Source organism: Callospermophilus lateralis, chromosome 10, assembly GCF_048772815.1.
Source record: "Callospermophilus lateralis isolate mCalLat2 chromosome 10, mCalLat2.hap1, whole genome shotgun sequence".
Lineage (NCBI taxonomy): Eukaryota > Metazoa > Chordata > Mammalia > Rodentia > Sciuridae > Callospermophilus > Callospermophilus lateralis.
Window position 1 is genome coordinate 4,159,975 of NC_135314.1, and position 21,940 is coordinate 4,181,914.

Sequence of the window (21,940 nt, forward strand, 5' to 3'; positions counted from 1 at the left end):
CTACCAAAACTTCCTTTTGACATCGTCTTAGTTCATTTTGTGTTGTTTTAACTAAATACCTGAGGCTGGATAACATGCAAAGAAAAGAGGTTTATTTGGCTCACGATTCTAGGAGCTGAGAAGTCCAAACACAAGGTGCCAGAATCTTGTTGCAGGAGGGGAGGAAAGGGAGCCAGATGCAGGCAGAAGAGGCATGTGCTCAAGCCAGGAAGCAAGAGCCTTGGCAGGGCCAGGCTTGCTTTTTCATAGTCCACTCACTCCACAGGCACTAATCCACTGCGGGGAGATCAAACTCACTGTGGGCCCACATCAATTCCTTCACCAGGGTGAGCCAGACCCCACCATCTGCCGCTAGGTTCCCCTCTTTCGAGACCATTATGATGGGGACCAAGCTTCCAGCTCAGAGTTTCTGGGGTACCCAAACCACAGCAGGAATCCAAGGTGACGGGCCTGATTCAGGCTCCAGGTCTGCAGTAGGGAGGGGGTAGGTGGCTGTGCCACTGCTTCCCCACCTGGCTCCCACGGGGCCCCAGGCCTCCAGCACAGGTACCGGAACGGTGAGGTGCAGGCTCAGCACACCCACAAGTGCCTTGCATGGTGTAACACTGGGTGAGGCTGGTGTCATGACCCGAGCACCCTAGGACATTCAGTGGGTGCTTCTGAGCCACTGCCTGGCCTGACACTTCCACCTGCAAGTTCCAGGTGTGGACAAGGCCTGCTGGGCTGAGTGGCCACCTCCCTCCCTACTCACTGGCACCTGCCAGTCAACCGAGCCAACAAGCACTTTCTGTGTAAGCAAGCCCAGGTGGAAATGCAGAGGTCCCCTCTGCCGCTGCTGTGTGACAGCAGCTGCTATGGTGTCCCCAGAAGAGCAGGTGTTGGAAACCTAATCCTCAAAGCCACATGCTGAGGGTGTTCAGAGGTGGGTCTTTGGGATCATGAGGCAGGGCCCCCATGATGGCATCAGAGGCTTTCTGAGAAGAGGGAGAGACTGAGCTGGCCTGCCTGCATATCTCCCATGTGACCCCTGGGTGCTGACTCGAGGTTCTCGGACCCCTCCCAGCCTCCAGAAACAAATTGAATGACCCATATTCTTCACAAAGCACACAGACGGTGGTGTTCTGTTACAGTTTATGGTACCACTGAGCCGTGAACCAGAAAGACCAAGACATGACCTGAGGTAATATGAAAGCAAATGAGCACAGCTGTGTCCTAATAAAACTTTATTTACACAAACAGGCAGTGGCCATATTCAGTCCTGGTCTTATTCTCCCCTCCTCCCATCTGTCCCTTGCAAACTCCCTGGGGGTTCTTCTCATGTGAGGTCCCTTTAGTGATGACCAAAGTCTAGATCCTTCTAACAGAATCCACACCTTCCCCACTGGAAATAATGCCTTACGAAGAAAGACTATAGCAGCAAGCTTTGAGATGTGTCCTTCCGTACTTGGAAAATTTTGAGAACAGAAAAAGAATAGCACATTTCCTATTTGTTAGTTTTCCCCCAGAGTTAGGCCGGTGCATCAACTGGAATTTTTTTGGCTAAAAATAAACAAACAAACAAAAAAATGTAGATTGAGTGACTAGAACATGCAGGGATTTGTTTTTCTCCCAGAGATGCTGGTGTTAGATCAACATCTCAGAGGCTTGGCATCTGACCGTCCTCCTGACCTCTCCCTTAAGGTCAGATGTGGCTGTTCCAGACAGAAGCCTGTGTTTTCACTAAAGGCAGAGAGTGGGAGGAGCATTACCTGGCAGCCCCTGCCCCTGGAACAGGAAAGCAAGCTTCCCTAAATCCCCAGGAGAGCGCCACTCAGGGCCCACAGTCCACAGCCACTGTAAAAACTCTCAGGTCTGCAAGAAAAGCTGGGAAGGTGTTTCTGTCGAGTCACCCGCTGATAAGGCAAGGTCACATGCCATGAGCCTCACGGCGTGGGTCCCACAGGACACGTGCTCGAGGCCCTGTCCGCACACAGCCCTGAATCCCAGCCTCCCAATGCCAGTAACCAGGTCACGGCGGGGAAAGTCTCTGTGAGTTAGAAACCATGGCAGGTGCAGAGAAGTGGCACTCAGAAGAGGCAGATGACAGACAGGCAGCAGGAAGAAATGTCACACAAAATCATCATTCGTTTCCTCGGACACAGAGAAGATAAGCAACTCTGCGCTGTAAGATGGACAAAAAGGGGCTTTCAGGGAAGAAAAAAGTGCTCTTGAAAACTCAAACCATGGCGGCTGAAATGAGAGAGCAGAACCCAAGAGACAGAGATGAGAGTGGGAGAGGGAGGCGAGAAGGCCCAGTGTCCACACCCAGGAGGCCGACAGGAGAGGACGGGGAGCTCCAGGCTCTGCACCAAGCCTGCTGCATTTCTAGACTGCAAAGACTCCCCAAGCGCCCAGCACAGAAAACAAAACAGAAGAAAAACCCAGGCTCAGACAGTGGAGAACGTTCCCAACGCCAGGTCCAAGAACGTCTCAGATGTTCCCAGAGGGCCAGGGGCCAGGTGAGACCATGTGAGAAGAGCTTCCAAACTGAGGAGATGCCGTATCAGAGAGCCAGGACTGCTGGGCTCCTGGGGCCCAGTGGCTCCCCCAGGGGTGGGGACCTGAGCTGGTGACAGACCTGAGGGATGGCAGGACGTGGGTCACTGGCTGTGCCACGCCCCTGCACCCACGAGGAGCCCCCACAAAGCTGGATTGGAGCGTGAGGCTTGACCTGGAGGTCCTGGAGGTCCTGCAGTGATGCTGAGGGCTTTCACTCCTGACCCCCAACCCAGGACAGCGAGTGTGTGTCTGCAGAGACAGAGGCAAGCAGCCCCGTGAAGCACCAGCTCAGGGGAGGAGCCCAGGACATCGCCGGACTCCACAAGCACGGAAGTCTCTCCTAGGGACACAGGAGCAAGGAGGTGGACAACAGAAGATGCATGTGCCCAAATGCTCGTGTATCTACTAATCAAAGGATGGTGACAAGGACGGCAAATGCTTGTAAAATCCGTGCATACAGCCAGTGTCACTTAACGATGGGGATATACTGAGCAATGCATTGTCAGTCGATTGCATCATTATGGGGACATCAGGGAGCACCTGCACAGACCTAGACGACAGCCCACAGCACACCTGGACTAAGTGGCCCAGCAGTTTCTCTACTGAACACAGAGGCCACTGTGGCACCATGGTAGGTAGGTGTAAATCTAAACAGAGACTCAGGAAAGACAGTAACACAGTATTAGAGATAAAAAATGGTACACCAGTGTAGGGCTCTTACCCTGAACAGAGCCTGCGGGGCTGCGTGGCTGTGGGGAGGTCCTCTGTGAGCCATGAGGTGTGGCAGGGCCTGTGCGCCGCCGCAGACTGCTACCACTGAACACACGGGCTACACCCAGGAACAGGGTAAAGTGATCATTTCCTCCGCATCCTCTCCAGCATTTATTATTAGTTGTGTTCTTGATGACGGCCATTCTAGCTGGAGTGAGATAGGATCCCAGTGTAGTTTTGATTTGCATTTCTCTAATTACTAATGAAGTTGAACATTTTTTCATGCATTTGTTAGCATTTGATTGCTTCTTTTGAAAGGTGTCTGTTTAATTCATTTGCCTATCTATTAATCGGCCTATTTAATTTTTTGTTGTATATTCTTGATATTAACCCTCTTCCAGAAGAGTAGCTCCCGTTCGGTAGGTTCTCTCCACATTCCTCATTCTTTCCTACGTTATGCAGAAGCTTGTTAACCTGAAGGCATCCCATTTATTAGCTCTTGGTATTATTTCCTGAACTTTAGGGTCCTGTTGAGAAAGTCATGCCTGTGTCTAGGAGGTGCATGGTTTGTGGTCTAATTCCGAGGCTGTGAGCTGACTTTTGTGCATGGTTAGAAGTAAGCGTCCAGTTTCGTTCTTCTAGACGTGAGTAACCAGTTTTCCCAGCACCATTTGCTAAACAGGCTGTCTCTTCTCCACTGTATCCTTTGGCACCTTTTCAAGGATCAGATGACTGTGCTTGTGTGGGTTGTGCTACACTTTTACATGGCTGGCGGTGCAATAGGTTTGTTTCTACTAGCACCACTGTGAACACTGAGTAACGCGTTGCTGTGTCTCACAGAGTGGTGACAATGTCACCAGGCGACAGGAATCCTTCAGCCCCATTCTCACCCGACAGGACAAGCATTGTATGCAGACTGCCATTGATCACGCTGTCATTCTGTGGAGCGAGACTGTACTTAAGAACCCATGTTACGGAGAGTACAATAAAACCAGGGCATGGTGAATTCTCATGTGCAAAATGCTCTGGGGCCATCCTTTGGGAAACACGTGTGTGGATCACAGGGACGCTCATGGATTTGGGACTTGCCACCTGTTTGTGAACACACAGCTGTTCCAGAGGTTTTGAAAGTCCTTATGGTCCCAACACTCAATTTTCAAAAGCGATTTTGTGGTTGTTTTAACCTCAAGCAGGTCTCCCTTTGCCCACCCCCGTCTCTTGCTTGGTACCTTACACGTCACACCTTAGTCCTGAAGAAGCCCAGAGCATGACACAGCCCTGAGAGGCGCACTTCCCAAGAGACGCTCGGGGTTACAGACTGAATCCCGCAAGCAGGTTGTGATTTTGAAGGACGGTTTTAAGACTACTTCATGACAATGGGGCTGCAGTGATGCTCCTGAGTCACTCAGCAGTGGACAGCAACTACTGTTTCATTCCTCAAATGTGGGCTTCGCGCCCAGTCACTGAGCCACCGCCGAGGACTCAGCAGCCTCCCCCTCGAGCCCCCTCACTTCCCGACGCTCCGTCCCCCCAGCCCGCCTTCTCCCGCAGCCGCCTTCCGCAGGCCGTTTCCACCAAGGAAAAGGAATCGTATCGTATGTCCGCTATCCAGAACCTCCACTCTTTCGACCCCTTTGCTGATGCAAGTAAGGGTGATGACCTGCTTCCTGCTGGCACTGAGGATTATATCCATATAAGAATTCAACAGAGAAACGGCAGGAAGACCCTTACTACTGTCCAAGGGATCGCTGATGATTACGATAAAAAGAAACTAGTGAAGGCGTTTAAGAAGAAGTTTGCCTGCAATGGTACTGTAATTGAGCATCCAGAATATGGAGAAGTAATTCAGCTACAGGGTGACCAGCGCAAGAACATATGCCAGTTCCTGGTAGAGATTGGATTGGCTAAGGACGATCAGCTGAAGGTTCATGGGTTTTAAGTGCTTGTGGCTCACTGAAGCTTAAGTGAGGATTTCCTTGCAATGAGTAGAATTCCCCTTCTGTCCCTTGTCACAAGTTTAAAAACCTCACAGCTTGTATAATGTAACCATTTGGGGTCTGCTTTTAACTTGGACTAGTGTAACTCCTTCATGCAATAAACTGAAAAGAGCCATAAAAAAAAAAAAAAAAAAAATGTGGGCTTCTCCATGCAGGCACCGGGAACCCAACATGCCTGTGTGCCATGCCCTGCAGAAGCACCATGCTGAAGGGTTAAGCCTCCTCCCCAAGCCAGTGGCCTCCCAGTCTGTGACAGGAGGGGGTGACAGTGCCCCACAGCTATCTCCTCAGCAGAGCCCCTCAGCAGAGCCTAGCTGAATTGATCTCTCAGAAACCCCTAGGGATGAGCCCCTGCTGTCCCCACCTATTACTGTCTCTATCATACCCGGTCCCTATCCATGACTCCTTAGGTCTTCTCCTAAATAAACCACTCACACTCATACCCTCATGCCTGTAGGCAGGGGAGCATAATGTCTGCATACTCTATTCTCACAAAACCCAACCTCAGAGCACACTTTAAAACAGACGAAGATGAGCTTCTGCCAAGGCAGGTGTCTCAGAGGGGCCCCACACATGCACCCACACTGAGCGCCTCCTGGGCATGGTCTGCATCTCCAGGCTCATCCTGGAGCTGGTTGCCCCCAGCTTCTTAGGCCTGGGCCTTGTCTGAGTCTGACTGCACCTCTCCGTGACATCTCCCCAGCACCCATTCTAACTCTTGACGTACAGCACCCATGGCCAGGCTGTGCTGTGACATGGCACTTAACCAGAAATGCTGTGTGCTTTCTTCACAATCCATCTTCCTCCCAAAGACCATCTTTGTCTGGTTAACTGCTGTATCCCTGAGCTCAGAATGGGCTTGGCATACAGTAGGTGCTTAATAGACATGCTGAATTAAGGAACGAAAGCAAGTCCAGGCTTCAGAGCTAGTTCAAAATTCTTTTTCCCCTCTGGTCCCCAATCACCTCAGTTAGCAGGCACTGCCAAGCCTTTCAGGATCTTGCTGTCAGGAACAAGGAAGGACAGGACAGCAAGACGGCAGCCATCAGCAGGCGTCCCCTCTGCCCCTCCCTGTGCCTGTGCAGTGGCTCCCAGTGGACATTCTGCCCTTGCTCCTTGGGCATGTGTGCCAGGCCCTAGTGGGGGCTTCTCACTCCTCACTGCTTTCACTCTGACCAGATCCTTCTCTGGTGGGGGCATCATGTGCACTGCAGAATGCTGAGTGGCACCCCTGGCCTTCACCTGTCCAGGTGGCATCACACTCCTGGTGAAGATTCAGATGTCTCCAGGCAATGCCAGTGTCCCCTGGACAGGCCGTGCTGGCCTCGGGCTGAGAACCACTGTTAGGCCTGTTTGCATGGAGGTGAAGCTCTATTCTCACCTCTGCAGGAGGGCGAGGAGGTGCAGGTGGGGCAACAGAAGTCTTGGCTTTGGGATGAGCAAGCAAGACTGAGGTTCCTTCGGGACACAGACCCGGGATGTGAGTGCCTAGCCCTGTTCCGTTTTGTGTTGTTCTGTTTGTCTTCCCAGCTTTGTTTCCTGGCTCTTGCCTTTTGCTGAGCTAAGATCTGGGAAGCCCGTACCATGCGGCATACCCCCCCAGCATATCTACCCGGTGCACACCTCACAGTAGCAGTGGAGTGCATTTTGCTTTATCTGTTAAATATCTGCCTTCTTGGAAACCACTAGAGAGATGAGGAGGCTGAGGCCTGGCATGCCTGGCCTCAATGCAGACACTGGCGGAGTAACCCCCTGGAGCCCTCTCCTCATTGCTGTGACTGATCTGCTCTGGCTGTGACCCTGGGAAGCAGGCTCAACACTGCAGGATGGGCTCTGAGGGACGGCAGGACGTATGTTGGAACACAGGTGTCTGCAACAGCTGCTCTGCCAGGTGAGACGGTCTGCCCTCCTCCGCCTGCTGACTCTCAACCTCTACTTGGGATCCCACGCAAGTGGCTGACGGACCCACGACTCACAAGGTGCTGGGCATAGGGCCAGCCTTGCAACACAGGATTTAAATGGGCTCTACCTGCTCATCCAGGGGCAGCCCTCAATTTTCCCCAGGAAGGACATCCAGAGAGCACAACACCTGCTCTTAACCACATTTCCTTTTTTTGCTTTAGCAAAAAAAGACAAGACCACCCTCTAATTAAAGGGAGTAGGGGGCACAACAATGTGTTTCTGGAGTTTTTGTAACAATTTCAGTTGGCAGCTGACACAGCTTCCTCAGGGTAACAGGGTAACCACTGCCCGGCTGCTCCCAGGTCCCATCTGGTCTGCAGAGGGATATCTGTTACATTTCACAGTGAAAAGAACCAAGCTGTGTTGAGCACCTCTGGTTCATGTTCACTTTGCTTCCTGATAATTCATTTTTCTGGATTCACAAACTTTGGCTCTGAGACAGGTTGGAAATTTCAAAAGGTGGCCTTCAGCCCCGAGACTTGGAGACTCTGCGCGGCACTGCCTCAGGACTTGAGCCCTGGAGAAAGCCTTCCTTGTTTCCAACCTGCCCAACACCAGGAAGCTTCTGGAGCAGTCCACCTGAGAAAAGATTCTCAAAGGGCAGAGAGGGAACCCCCAGCCAAATCACATGTCTAGGAAGGTGACAGAACAGAACTCTGTGTACAGGCACCCCTGGCAGGGCCTCCGGCCTCCATCGCAGCCCCCAAATAGTGTTCAAGTGCAGCCCTGGACGCTGCTCTGGAGGCTTATTGCTCCTAGGTCAGAGCTGGAACATGCAGCTTCTCAGTCCAGGTGCGGACCTCATCCTTTAAGTGTGGACTGGGTCCCAGGAACCTCTGTTTTTAACCAGCTCTGCAGAGTATTCCTAGTCCTCCCATGGTCAGTTGATCTGGGGCAGCAGTGTCCCCAAACGTGACCATGAGCCAGCAGCAGGCCCCACCCCATGCCAGGACACTGACTGAGATGACTGCACTTCAGCAGACCCTGGGTTCCCTTCTGCAGAAAGTCAAAGCAGCACTCATCTGGGGGTGAAAAATGAGGGCTCAAAAATGCTCGCCAGTAGAACAGAGGACAGCAGTGGGGTCTTGGAGCTTCTAGAAGAGATCTCAGGTTGTCTGGTCATGTACCTGAATTTTCAGGTGAGGATAACAGCAAGCAGATTTGGGATCTGCACCCAAAGCCCCGGATTCCTAACCACTGCGCACACCACAGTTGCTTCGGCTTCCTGATGGATTTTCTGATGGAGAAACACCTATGCGTTTCCTTGGAAGGCGCAGCATGCAGTGGAGAGGGCGCAGGAGCTCCATGGAGGCCTCTGGAAGCCACCCCCGCCCTAGAAGAAGCTTTCCTTCCAGCAACCAACCCTCCCTCCGGTCAGAGCTCCGGAGGTCCGACAGCCCGACCTGGAAAACTTGGATTCCATGCCTGACCTTTTCCTCCAGGGTGTGTCTTCCAGAGGGCTGCCTTAGAGGTCTTCTTCGGGTTCTGGCAGGGGATCTGTGTGACTGGCACAGACCTGCTGGTTCTCCCTGGGTCTCTGCCCACTGCCAAGGCCCTTTCCGGAGCACTCATTTTGGAGGAGCAAGTAGTCTGCAGTGGGAGCATGAGGCTGTCCTGGCAGCCAGGATAAGTCCTCCTGCTGCCACTCTCAGTGGCGTGAGGTGGCAGAAGTGTGCTCTCCAGGCCTTTTACGGCTCCCTGGAGTGATTGATGAAGCTGGCCTGGGCAGCCCCACTTGCCCTGGCAGACAGTCCTCTTTGTCTTCCCCAAATGGCAGAGCTGGGAGCGTGCACTTCTAGGTACAGGTATATGATGTGCCACCCTGAAGCCCGTGTTGGACAGCAAGCACCAACTCCCTAATGTGGTTATGACTGCACTCCCAGAGCGCTTTTTCTTCTTTTGAGAATTCTAAGAACAAAGAAGTGTCCATTTTTTATTGAGTAGCAATAGGCAAAATAGCAAATAGTCCATTTGGGCCAGGAAGGCACCCAGGGGAGCCACGTGACAGCCTATCCAACCATCTTGCCCTCGTGTATGCCTGCGTGCACGCGCGCGCGCACACACACACAATCTTACAGAATATGTGACACACGCTCTGCCTCACACTTCACCTGTAAGTATGCATTCACAGCCAGAGAAGTTACAGAAGCCATTAGGAGCCATGTACCTGCCTCACAGGTAGGTTATTTTCCAGGTGGTATCCACTGTTACAAAGGAACAAACAACCCCAGTGTTTACCAAGGCTGGGCAGCACAGCAGGGTGACCAGGAGGTGGGAGCCCTGGCAGACAGCAAAGGAGCCAAGAAGGGGCAGAAGGCCATCATTAGTCATAAACAGAGACTCGTGGATGGGATGCAATAGTGCCTGCTCACCTGCAGGCCGGGCTACCCAGCTCCTGCTGCACTCTGCAGGAAGGTGGTGCAGGAATCAGCAGCCACCAGGCCACCCACTGCCTCAGCCTGGGTGGACCTTCCAGGGGATAAGGCTTGACCTGCTCTGAGACACAAAATACATCCCAAGGCATACTGTCAGATGGCTTGAGGGAGAGAGAAGTGAACTGCTCCTCACAGGTGCAGCAGAGTTGCGTACCTCCAGCATAAGGAGGAATCACTAGTCGGATTGTTACAGTTTTATATGATGTGCCCCCTCCAAAACTCATGTTGGAATTTAATCCCCCCTAGGAGACAGGAAGACGTGGGACTTTAAAAGGTGATCGGGGCTCTGCTGTTGTGAATGAGTTAATCCAATTCTTGTGATTAACAGAGAGGGTACTTTGGTTTTTCAGTGTTGGGGATTGAACCCAAGGCCTTCCACATGCTAGGCAAATGTCCCACTTTAGCCCTACCCTACTGAGTTATCCTGAGCGAGTCTGCTAGAGCAGCCAGTTTGGTTAGGTCTCTTGCCCTGGGAGGCATGTGCTGCCCTGAGACTCTGCCAGCAAGAAGGCCATCACCAAGATGTGGCCCCTTGATCCAGGGCTACAGATGTGAGCCAAAATAAGTCTCTTTTCTTTACAATTTGCCCAATTTGTGATATTGTGGGTAAAAGCACAGAAAACAGACTAAGACAGGAATAGCGAAACTTATCCTTCCCCTTTTGGTTTTCAGTAAGCAGCGATCAGCAATCGTTGCTGGAGGAGCAGAGCACCCATCGCAGGATGATGGGCTCAGTCAGCCCACCTGCGACACAGGGAAGCGGGCAGTAAGACCACGGGAGAAGTCCTGGAGGGGCTGGGCTGTCCATTTCATACTAAATATATCCTGATTTAGCAGGTGCCTCACAAAGTCTTTAAAACATGAAATACACAAGCTTCAAAAATCTGTGTTGTTCCTAACAAGAGTGTTTTATTAGTCAGAGGTATTTAAATATTGCTGACCCAAGATTGCACAAGTTGGATATATTTCTGCCATTATGCACTAATTTCAGCAATTCTAGAATGAGGTGGCAACATGATAAGAGACATATTAAAATTTTAAGCGATTAATCTCTAATGGGGAAACCAATACAGAAACAAAGAAAAGCCGCAGAAACCCTCTCTCCTCCTTTCCCATCCCCCAGCGCACCGCCTTGCCGTGGGCTCCGCATCAGTCCCACACCAAAACCACCATTTGCTCACTGCTGCTAATGAACATTACACTTGAAAGACTGAGTGAAGTTACTGGCAATTAAAAAGTGTGAGAGAATAAAACCTACTACAGAAAGGTAAACTCATAATGGACTTGTGGGCTAAATTGTGTCCTCCAACACGACGCAGATCCCACGGCACTTAGCAGTAGGAGATGTTCTAAGACATGCATCATTAGACAGTTTTTTTACTGCGCAAGTATCACGGCGTGTGCTTACACCAACTAAGACAGCTACAACGTCACCACACCGCACAGGGTCATAGGACCACCCTAGTATATGCCATCTGTGGTTGTCCATGGGGCAACTGCATGTGCTGAAGAACTGTCCCTGGAAGCTCTTCTGGAAAGTGGGTCCGTTCAGATGCCTAAGATAAAGTCAGGTAGTCTGATGGCTAGGTCCCTAAAAAAATAGAGGAATTTGGACACAGAGACACCAGAGGGGAAAATATCACAGAAAGATGGAGGCAGAGGTTGGAGCAGTGCAGCTATGAGCCAAGGACCCCTGACAGCCATTGACACTGAGAACAAAGAAAGGAACCTCCTCTGGGGCCCTGGGAGGAGAATGTCGCTGCTGATACCCTGGCTGAGAGAATAAACTTCAACTGGTCCAGTCTCCAGCCGAGGGGTTTCTCAGGGCAGCCTGGGTGGGAACGGGAAGCTTGGGAAGATTCACCACTTGCCCACAGGCACAGGTGTGACATTGCAGCATGGGGCTCTTCTAGCCACACCCAGGCATTCCCAGAAAGATGAAGGTGACTCTTTTAAAAGGTTACTGTAACTAAAATCATACGGCGCAGTGGCACAGGCTGCAGACTGCAACAGGCAGTGTTCTTGGATGGGCACCCCGCTCTCTTGCTCTCTTCCTCCCTAGGACACAGTCCTGGCTCGGAATCTCAGATTTCCCATCTGAAAGCAATTCAAATAATTGCGTAGATGTGCAGGATGTCATGAGAGTTCACTGAGGTGAGCTGGGCAAAACCCTTAGTGTGAGGGGCTGAGCACAGCTTGGTGGCAGAGCCCAGAGCCCTGGCAGGTGCCTGGAGCTCCATCCCCTGCAGCACCAACCAACCAACCAACCAACAAAAGGTCCATCATGGTGCTGCACACTCGATGGGCAAGAAGGGAGGCAGCTCTAATACTGCAGTGACAGTTTCTCCAGATCTGCATACACACCCCGCCCCCCCCCCCCACCACCACCACCACTCCATTGCTCTGAGCTGATTCCTGGGCCTGCCTTTCACATCCTCTGTAATTGAGCCTTTGATAAATTCCTCTGCCAAAGCCCGCATGTTGCTGCTCTTCACCTGAAGGAGCCAGTGGCAGACTGGCTGTGACTTTCTTGCCATCTGTACCTCTGTATCTTGTACATTTGTATCTTGCTTTTTGTCTTTCAGAGTTTACAACCTTAGATATTTGTTCCACCAAATGTCCTCTTGCCACCTTCCTTTCCCTCCTGGATGAATTACTGGGAAAAATCCGAACTTCAATTCTATAAGCTTGGAACAAACTTTCAATCCAAAGTCTCCCAAACAGTTATCAACTAAGAGGCTGATATCCAAACACATGCCCCCAAATGATTCCTTGGATGTTTATATTTGAGTACTTAAATATGAAAACAGAGTTCCCAGCTGTTCATCCATATTAGTGGAGACAACAGAAAATCTTTCAACAGAAGCCCCAAATTGCTTTCATGAAGCCTCTATAGAGTGTATGGCTGCAGACCTTTCCTATCTTCATCTGGATTTACTGTGTTAGCATGAAAGATTTTTTTAAATAATGGAAATTGCTATAATTATAATCACTTTAGAACACCATTATTATTATTAAGACCAAATTGCATGGTTCCAGCAGATGCTGGTTCTCCTGTTGGAAAGAAGTCACATAATGGTATCAGTGTGCAACCCGGCTCTCATCTCCATGCCAACGTGGGCCAGCTCACGGCTGTGCCGCTCTCACTGGGGTTTCTGGGCAGATGTCTATGACTCCTCACAGAGTGGCGGGCAGAACAATGGACCCCCAGTTGTTGATTAAAGCCTTCGGGGGAACAAGCACACTCCCAAGGGCTGGCTTTCCCACAGGAGACAGGGATCTGCAAGGCTCAGCTCCTATCAAACTCCTCCCTCCGTTCCTTTGGCACTCGTTCCTGGATCCAACTGTGCACTGTGTTCTTCTTCAAGCTTTGCCCTAAAGGAAGGAGGCCATGGGGCAGCTGGGGGGTGGGGAGGCCAACTGCAGTTACACATTAAGTTACTAACACCTTGAGGTGTGAGCTTGCGGGATCTCTGGCTGGAAAAGCTAGTTCAAAACCACAGCCCAAGAAGTCAGGAGGTGTGAGGGGGAAAGGAACAGGATGTGGCTGGTGGCTGGGAAGCTGGGTTCTGGAGCCCGGCTCCCTGGGTTCTACTTCAGCTCTCTCTCTCTTTCTTCCCCTGTTGCCCTCGCAAGTCACTCAGCCGCTCCAAGTTCCAGATTTCTCATCTCCCTGATGCACATAAGAACTTCAGGGGTAAAAGGTTGTGAGGATTCCCAGGAAAAACACTTGGAATATTCCGCAGTGTCTGTCAGGCACAGGGCCCTCAGACACTATCCATGTCTATGAACTCCTGAAAGTCCTGGTTATTTATTGCTTGAATTTATAATCCTATTTTTCTTTCCACCTAAGCAATTTTTATTTAGGCTTCAGAGAATCAGCAGAGAATAAATGCATGACTCTTGACCATTAACAGAGTGGGAGGTGGCTGGAGGGCAGGGAGGATGGGACCACAGTCAGCTGAGGAGGCTTAGTGGCCCATGAGGGGTGGTTCAAAAGCCACCCCGCTGCTGTCCTCTTCGGTCAGCTGCGAATGCCCTGCTGGTGGTCAGGACACCTCAGGGCAGGACAGGAGTGAACAGGATGTATGTCACCAACACCTAAGGATTTACAGTAGGCCTGCAGAAAATGATGTACATGGATTTTTGCTATAAAGCAGCTTATCACTAAATCAAGCCAGGAAAGAGGTCCCAGATATTTCACTCCCCATCAATTTAAAAGTCATATCTGTCTTTATAAAACAGCCTGCCCTGAAAACATGCTACTGTTTGAGAAATAACCTTGATCCAATCACCACTTTGGCTATGGTAAAGATATGAGCACAGGTGCTCAATGTGTTACATTCTGTTAATTAAATTAATTAAACTTCATCATTTTGAAAGAAAGGTCATTGAATTAATTAACAAAAGCAAGCTATTACTTATGAAATCTTTTTTTTTTGAGAGAGAGCCCAAGAAGTGTTTTTTATTTCTTCTCGAGACTTTCTCTTGCACTTTGCTCTCTCAGCCCTAGAACTACCATCATTCACTGTATCTCAGTGAGAAGTCCCTTCTAAAGCCAACGCTAGCTTTTTTTTTTTTTTTTTTTTTCCAAAAAGGTATAAGTTTCTCAAACAGGGAATCATTCAGGGCTTATTCCAAGAGATTTCACAGGACACAAAAAAGTCTATCCCATGTCGCGTGGGATCTTGTGAGAAGCAATTCACAAAGTTCCCCCCACCACGTGGTGCCCTCATGGGCCACTAAGCCTCCTCAGCTGACTGTGGTCCCATCCTCCCTGCCCTCCAGCCACGTCCCCTCCTGCAGCCGCAGAGAAGGCTCACCCCATCCCATACAAGCAGCTAGAATGGGGGCTGAGAAAAAATAATGCATTTTGAAGGTTATTTTTCTTTGTTAAACTAATTAAACAACTACAGAAGTTGTTCAGTCATATTTCCTTTTTTTAAAAAAAGAACTAGCATGGCATATCTTTCCTCTTTAAGTCTTGAATGATTTAATTAGAATTATACAAAAGTCATGAATATATTCTATTTATGGGCAATCATAGCAGAATTAAAACCCAAATGACAATGTTAAAAATAAAAATAAAGTATCTTTACAGCGTAGGCAATGAGGAGAAAACTGACTTCACCCGTGCACTGGGGGCTCTGAAGGGAACCAGGGGTCAGATCAACTCCTGGTAGGCTTCTTCCTTTTTATTTTCTTAAGATGTGCCTTACTACCAAAAAATATTAATAAATGAACATCCAAGGAAGAGAAAAGGAAAGCTGTTCGACTGGAGTCTTGTTCTGTCTGCGCCTCGCTCAGCCTGCACTTCACACCTCCCAGCCACACGCGGGGAGACCGGCTCCGTGCGCAGGGGCAGCCAAGGAGCCAACAGACCAACTCACAGAGAAAAGCGGCCAGAGGAAACGCAGCTCGCTCCGCAGGCGACAGCGAACCACTTCGGAACCTGGCTGCTTGTAGCTGAGCTCATGTACAAATCCCTTTAAAGGGTACTGCAGCTTGGATGCCGGCCACGAGCCTCTTTAAGCAGCATGTGAGACAGCGTGGGGGGCAGGGGACAGGAGGTGATTTCTCCCAACCCATAGCATCTCGCCCAAGGTCCCTGCTACCTATCCTGCTGGAAGGAGGTGTCATTCGCGTGAAGGAAACCGCGCCGGAGGCGCATTACAGGTCTCTGGCGGGCCAGCCACACCGGAGGCCGGGGGCTAACAAGTTCTGAGCACTGGGCACAGCACTCAGCCGCGCCTAGGGTTCGATCGGCCATCCCTCGCCTCGCCAGCGCGCGGGCGCCCCCGCTCCCCGATCCCCAAGCCCCTTTGAGCTCCCCACTCTTCTCTCCCCTCCAGCCGCGGCTTTAGGGGCGACGTTAGGCGCACGAAGACATCTCTGGGCACCTCCCCGCTCTGCCCCGAGCCCCTGAAAAGCCCGCGGTTGCAGCCAGGAGGACTATAGGGACCGCGGGCGCCGGGTCCGTAGGGCGGGCGGGAGCCTACTGACCTACCTTCTGCGGGGGAGTCCCAATCAGCATCTCCAGGTAGTAGCCGCGGCCAGAGTCCCCCTGCAGATTGTCCACCATGGCCAAGAAGTTGGCATTGACTCCAGCGGGTTCCAAGGCGAGCGCCAGGCCATGGGCGCGGGCCAGTGCGGAGGTCACGGGCTCTGGGGCGGGCGAAGCCGGGTGGCGGGTGGCCGAGGCCACTTGGAGGGGCAGCGTGAAGGGCGCGGGGGCCAGCGCGGGGGCCGCGCGAAGGAGCCACTGGGCCAGCAGCGGCAGCAGCAGCGCCCTGGCCAGCGCGCCCATAGCCGCGGCGGAGCCGGGAGGAGAGCCTGCCGGCGCGGCGCGGGCGGCTCAGCAACTTGGCGGGCGCGCGAGGCTGAGGGGCGGCGGGGCAGGGCTGGCCGCGCACCGGGCCGGCGGCGGCGGCGCAGGAGGGGCGGAGGAGCCGGGGAGGAGGCTCACAGGCGGCGGCGGCGCCGGAGCCGCCCCAACCCGCGCCTCCAACTTGAGCAAGTTCTTCGCCGCTGCCCCCTCTGGCGGGCGCTGGCTGCCCCGCAGGGGCCCCTCCCCGTGCCCAAGGTCAAAGCGGGGCGCGAGAGCCACCCGCGCCGGTCCTGCCCACTCGCTGGTCTCGGGCCGCGCCTCTTCCCCGGGAAACTCGAGTCCTGAATTTCCTCGGAACGCGCTCGGGAGGCTGCGGCCAACGGATGTGACGAGGCTCATCTGATATCAGAGGGAAACTTTCAGAACCCTTAAAGGGGCAGCGAGGGCCCGAAATACCCCCGGGGTCCCGCGCGCGAGCGAGCCCGCCGTGTCCCCTTGCCCTTCTGCGGCCGGGGCTGCTGGGGTGACTTGGGGGTCAAGGAAGAGAGCAGGGGATTGTGAAAGAGCCGCGAGGCTCCCAGCGAGTTGGAGCCTGCGCTCCCCCTCGCCAAGTGCATCTCCACCGGCGCCGGCAGCTTCTCGGGGCATTTCCCGAGCGCGGACTCCCCCGGCCCCGTTCCTACCCACTCCTCCTTCCTCCTCGCGGCGCGGTGAGCGGGTGTGCTGGAGTGGAGGCTGGGGGAGCGGAGCGCTGGGGGAAGCAGGCGAGGACGCGAGAGCTTTGAAATCCTTTGGGGTGGGGGGCTGGGCTGCCGTTTGCTGCCTACCGGAGCCTCGCCTCTCCTAGAGCGCCTTGCTCTACCCGCTGGGGAGCTGGCGCCCGCCACTGGCTTTGAGTCTGGGCTTTGGGTCCCAAGCTTGTCCTCAGGCAGAGGAGATCCTACTAAGGACGGCTCTCCCACTTCCCCCAGGGGTCTCTTCAATTCATTTAGTAAGTTGGGATCAGAATCCAAAATCAGGGCTGCCGCGTCTACGCCCTGCCATTGAAACCCCATGCCTCCTGCCGCCTGGCCTGGCAGATTACCTAATTAATAACTTGTTCAACCCTAGACGCCAAATCTGCAGCAATGCTCTCATACAAGCAATGGGGCTTATTTTATTTTAGATACTGAACGCAGAGGGTACAGTTACACTAACTAAAGCCATTGATTTCTACCGAAACAAGGAATAGAAAAGTCTTTCTGCCTCCTCCACTTGAATTATGTTGGCTGTTTTCAAAAAACACACAAGCCCATCTTCAAACAGTGAGGAGGTGGAAGCCAAGGTACCGCCCCCCCCCCCCCCCCCCGCCCCAGGGCAACTTCCAGCCACTCTGCTCTAGCTTCCATATTAGTTCCTGTCTTCCCAATGTTAGCATCACATCTTGCTCTGCAAAGGACCCTTATGTCAGAAATCTTCAACTGTATTGATTTTTAGATGACTTTAACTATAAATCACATTTTTCCCAAACTATAGCCCAACTCTAACAAATCTCCAGCTATACAAAGAAAAGCCAAGTTGGAGCCTGTGATATAACCTAAATTGATATTCCCCATAAATCTGCATAGTTATTCCAGACCTTTATATTCATATATTCACATTTCAAATTCAAGGTTGTAAAGGAGGGTACAATTTTAAAGAAATGATTATTTATGCTCCCTGGTGTCCAGTCTTGAGGGTTCAGAAAGACATCCAGAGAGCTCTCAGAAGACTATAAACCTTGTGAAAAGCACATGGAATTTATCAAAGACATTGATATAAGGGTTACGTGATGTAGAAGCCCAATATTAAAGACATTTGCTTTCTAATAGTTAAAAACCACAAGGGAAATCTGTGAGAAATCAAGTGTAATTAGAGTTGTACTTGAAACTCCAGAGTCCATGGAGCGTGAACATTCCTGAGCCCTTGATTGTAGGGGATGACTGAGGTTTGCAGGTGGACAGGCACTTGAAGATGTGGGGAAGGAGTCGCACAGGCAGTGTGGATGAGCAGAGCGGCCTTGTCAGGGGAGAAGACAAGCCAAAGCCACAGTCTATCGGGTCTCCTCAACTGACTGCTTTGGGGAAGGTGTCAGAATTCCTGGTCCCTGTTGGGGGCTAGCGTGCTGGCTGGATTTGAGAAACAGTAGTTCTACCTTCCAGGTGTGAGCATCGAGGGGTGTTTGGCAGTCATGAGGGAGCATTGGTTTTCCTTCATCAACCTTTTCCTTTCCCAAGAAAGAATTCTCTTCCCATAGTACTGATGGACAGACCCTGCAGGACAGAGCAGCTGCCCCTCCCCTCCTGGCAGTACCCCAGACTCCCCCTCCTCCTTCCTCCTCCTCTCAGCCTCTGGGAGCAGCACGCCTCCCTGCTCCATTGGGGAAACAAGTCTACAGTTAGAAGTCCTCCCTCCTTGAAAGGAGACCACTTTGGACTTGAGTATGTCTGCGGAAGGCGTTGGGTAGGGAGGGTCTCCCCTCCATCCTGAGGGGCTAACCACGGACTCCTGGGAGGAATGCCTAGCCGTCGGCCAGAGGAGCCGGCACCTGGTAGCATTGGGGTATTCTGTGGGTGTTCATTGGCTCTTACCACTTGCCCCAAGTTCCTGTCATAGGAGCTCTTTGCAAACTCGGTGTCAGGACTTCTTGACATTCTTCAAAATTATCAAAGGCCCCAAAGAGCTTTGGTTTACATGATCCAAACTAGGCATTCAAACTAGGAATTCAAACAGAAATTTTAACAATGTGTCATAATTCATTTAAAATAACAATAACAGAGGGGCACAGAGGTGCATGCCTGTAATCCCAGTGGCTCAGGAGGCTGAAGCAGGAGGATTGAGAGTTCAAGCCAGCCTCAGCAACAGCGAGGCGCTCAACAACTCAGTGAGACCCTGTCTCTAAATAAAATACAAAATAGGGCTGGGGATGTGGCTCAGTGGTTGAGTGCCCCTGAGTTCAATCCCTGGTAACTCCACCCCCCACCCCTGCAAAATAACTCAAATAAAATAACAATCATAAACCATTACACAGAGACACAACAAACATTTTAATGGACACTATTTTCCAAAGAATAACTGAAAAGAGTGGCATTTTTTTACATTTTGGCAAATCTCTTCTGTGTCTGGCCGCTTCTGCGTCTAGGCTTGGAGTCCTCAGCTGTCCTGAAGCCTGGGAGACATTCTACCCAACACTCGTGAAGGAATGAGAGTAAAAGGGCCCATATTTCAGTGTAATCATGAAAATAAGTTTGAAATAAAGGACGCCCCAGAAGGACCAGATCCAGCTCTTTGAGAACGACAGTTTTATACTGTCTTTCTGTTGTGTCTTATGTCATTGGTGACATAATGGATGAAACCTTTGTATCAGGCACTGTCCCTCCGACTGGTAGGAAGAGGCTAAACAGGGTCTGGTCCTGGTTCTTACATTAGCAGACTAACTCAAGGCTTCTTGCTTCTTGTCTAGCCCAGTAGCTCCCTATTTTCCAAAAGGACCCCAGCCGCCTGCCGGCCAGTGAAGCTTACCAATTGCTCTCTACCTTCTGAAACTCCATTTTCTGCCTGCCTTGTAGATTCTTCTCTGAGACTCTGAACATGTGAAAGTTCCCACTTTTTATTTCGTTTAAACCTTTCTTGATCTTACTCCCCTGCAGATCACTGCCCCATCTTCTCCCTTTTTAATCACTGTTCCTGAAAGTGTCCTCAACATTCCTTATCAACTTCCTCCTCCCCCTAAAAAGCTCCACCCACAAGTCCACAGGAGACAAGGACATTTCTCAATCTTTGTTCTTACCCAATCAGTCCACCTCAGAAGAATACGTCTTGTAAAAGGTACATGGAATTTATCAAGATTGAGTCCCTGGTACATGGTGATATCACTCATTTTGTGACCATATTAGAACAGGTTCTGTGCTACTTTTGCAACTTCATGTCTGTTAAGCATCACTGGGGGTGGGGGGTGGGGAGGGTCTTGGCTGCAACAATTCCCTAGATATTCCAGTTCCCATTCTCCTGGTTTGGGGCAGGGGTCCAGAACTGCCATATGTTGATGTGCCCCAGGTGAAATAGGAATCTGAGAGAAATGAGCTACGACTGTCAGACTGAAGAGACTTGTTTGTGGTCCTGAATTGATTTGGAGGTTTCAGTATGTGTCCTTGAGGTCTTTCATATTGTAAGAAAGCTGGTCTTCACCGTGTCTCCTGAGAAATTTCAGAAACTATGACCATCCCTAGTACTGAAATGAAGGTTGCTTTGCGGGAGGGGGTACTGGGGATGAATTCAAGGGGCACTCAACCACTGAGCCACATCCCCAGCCCTATTTTGTATTTTATTTAGAGACAAGGTCTCACTGAATTGCTTAGATCCTTGCTTTTGCTGAGGCTGGCTTTGAACTCACAATCCACCTGCCTCAGACTCCAGAACTACTGGGATTACAGGTGTGCACCACTGCACCTGGCTGAAATGAGGGTTTTTAAACTTCACTTCTCTCCAGAAGGAAGCTAGGTTCCTTGGACAAGGCTGCATTCCTAAGCGGAGTGAGCAGACCCTAGAACATCTCTTTACAGCAGGAATCAAGGATGCTACCAGAGACTCTGTCAAGAGCTAAGGCAAAACCAGGACAATGTACCCATCACTAAAGCAGTAGCTGCAATGGCTCAAAACTCGTCCGCTATGTTGAAATGTATTTGTTCATAATGTTCTTTTTAAAAGTACATTGATTATCTTTGAGAATGCTTGGGAACCAACTCATTATTTTTAAAAGCTGGCGAAGAAAGAGGAAGAATGGAACATTTATTTTCTTGACTTTGCTGTACAAGCTACACCTTCATGTAACCAAATAATTGACAACAGCAAAATTCTCTTTATAGAAGTTCTGCAGGTACTAAGTGAAAAAGGAAGGCTAGAATCAGAGCACTGCCATTGCAGACCCTCGTGAGTTAATGGATCCAGGTACTGAGCATCAGAGAGAGGCCGGGGGAGGAGGGACCTACCCAAGACGGAAATTCACAGTGCTACCTGTGACGTGTTCTTGCCCCCCAAATCAAACCTGAGGATGGCCAAGCCTGTACATCAGGATGGCAGTATGTCTCCCGGGGCCTCAATCTGGCCTGTTGCCTGTGTTCGTGATGGAAGTTTTATGGATACACAGCACACTCAGGTGCTTAAGGAGTTGTGTCAGGGACTGCATGACCCCCAAAGCCTAAAATGCTTAATGTCTAGTTTTCTCAATGAAAGTTTGCCGACCACTGCTCTGGGTCAAAAGGGTCCCAATACCCCCTCAGTCACAGGGACCTTATGTGGATGATGTTCAGAACAAAAACTGACAAAGTTATTTATGAGACAATAGAGATTTAAACAGTGGTTGAATGATGTTATGATATTATGGTTAACATTGTAAAGTGTGTTCTAATGGTAGTGTGCGTGCGTGTGCGAGCATGTGTGTAAGAGTTCTGAGGTGGTGGAGACACGTGCTACTGTTTTGGGGTGAAGTAAGGTGGCTTCACAGTTGCCAGTTGGTGGGAGTCCCGGCAGCGTGCCCTGTGAACCATTTAACCCTGATGACCTTGTCGGCCCCTCATTGTTCCCGTTTTTGAAGATGAACCCAGGCATAGAGTCACTATTTGGTGAGTTGTGGGATCAGAATCCTGGATCTGATTTCAGTTCCTCTGCTGTTTGACTCCTTTGATGTAACCTTTATGGAAGTCCCAGAATAGTCCTGTGGGAGAGAACCCAGGACACCTCCTGTGGACAGGAGACGCCGGGGGAGAGGGCCAGGTGCTCTTGCAGACAGCATCCCCTGGCACTAGCTGAACAGACTTGTGGAGTCCCCCGAGCCAGGCACATGCCAGAGTCAGGCCCACAGGGGTGAACAACACCCAGGAAGTCCCTCCCTGGAGACCGCAGTCCAGCAGGAGACAGACAGAAGGGCATTTCCTCTTTAGAAACCCCACCCT

The 21,940-nt window shown here is 51.1% G+C and overlaps 2 protein-coding genes across 3 annotated transcripts in view; one reads left to right on the forward strand and one right to left on the reverse strand.

Annotated features, from left to right (window-relative positions):
• Positions 1-16,300, reverse strand: part of Bace2 (beta-secretase 2) — a 91,535-nt gene extending 75,235 nt beyond the window's left edge. Inside the window, exon 1 of one of the 2 annotated variants that reach the window (XM_076868756.2) lies at positions 15,651-16,300. In XM_076868756.2, the coding sequence (XP_076724871.2) occupies positions 15,651-15,950 (300 nt within the window). In that variant the 5' untranslated portion in view covers positions 15,951-16,300. The remainder of the gene's footprint in view (positions 1-15,650) is intronic. The other variant, XM_076868755.2, reaches the window with a different exon arrangement.
• Positions 4,716-5,370, forward strand: LOC143408846 (eukaryotic translation initiation factor 1). Its single transcript, XM_077110444.1, has one exon. It carries the CDS (start codon positions 4,847-4,849, stop codon positions 5,186-5,188), a length of 342 nt encoding a protein of 113 aa, XP_076966559.1. The 5' UTR covers positions 4,716-4,846; the 3' UTR covers positions 5,189-5,370.
• Positions 16,301-21,940: the final 5,640 nt, after the last annotated feature.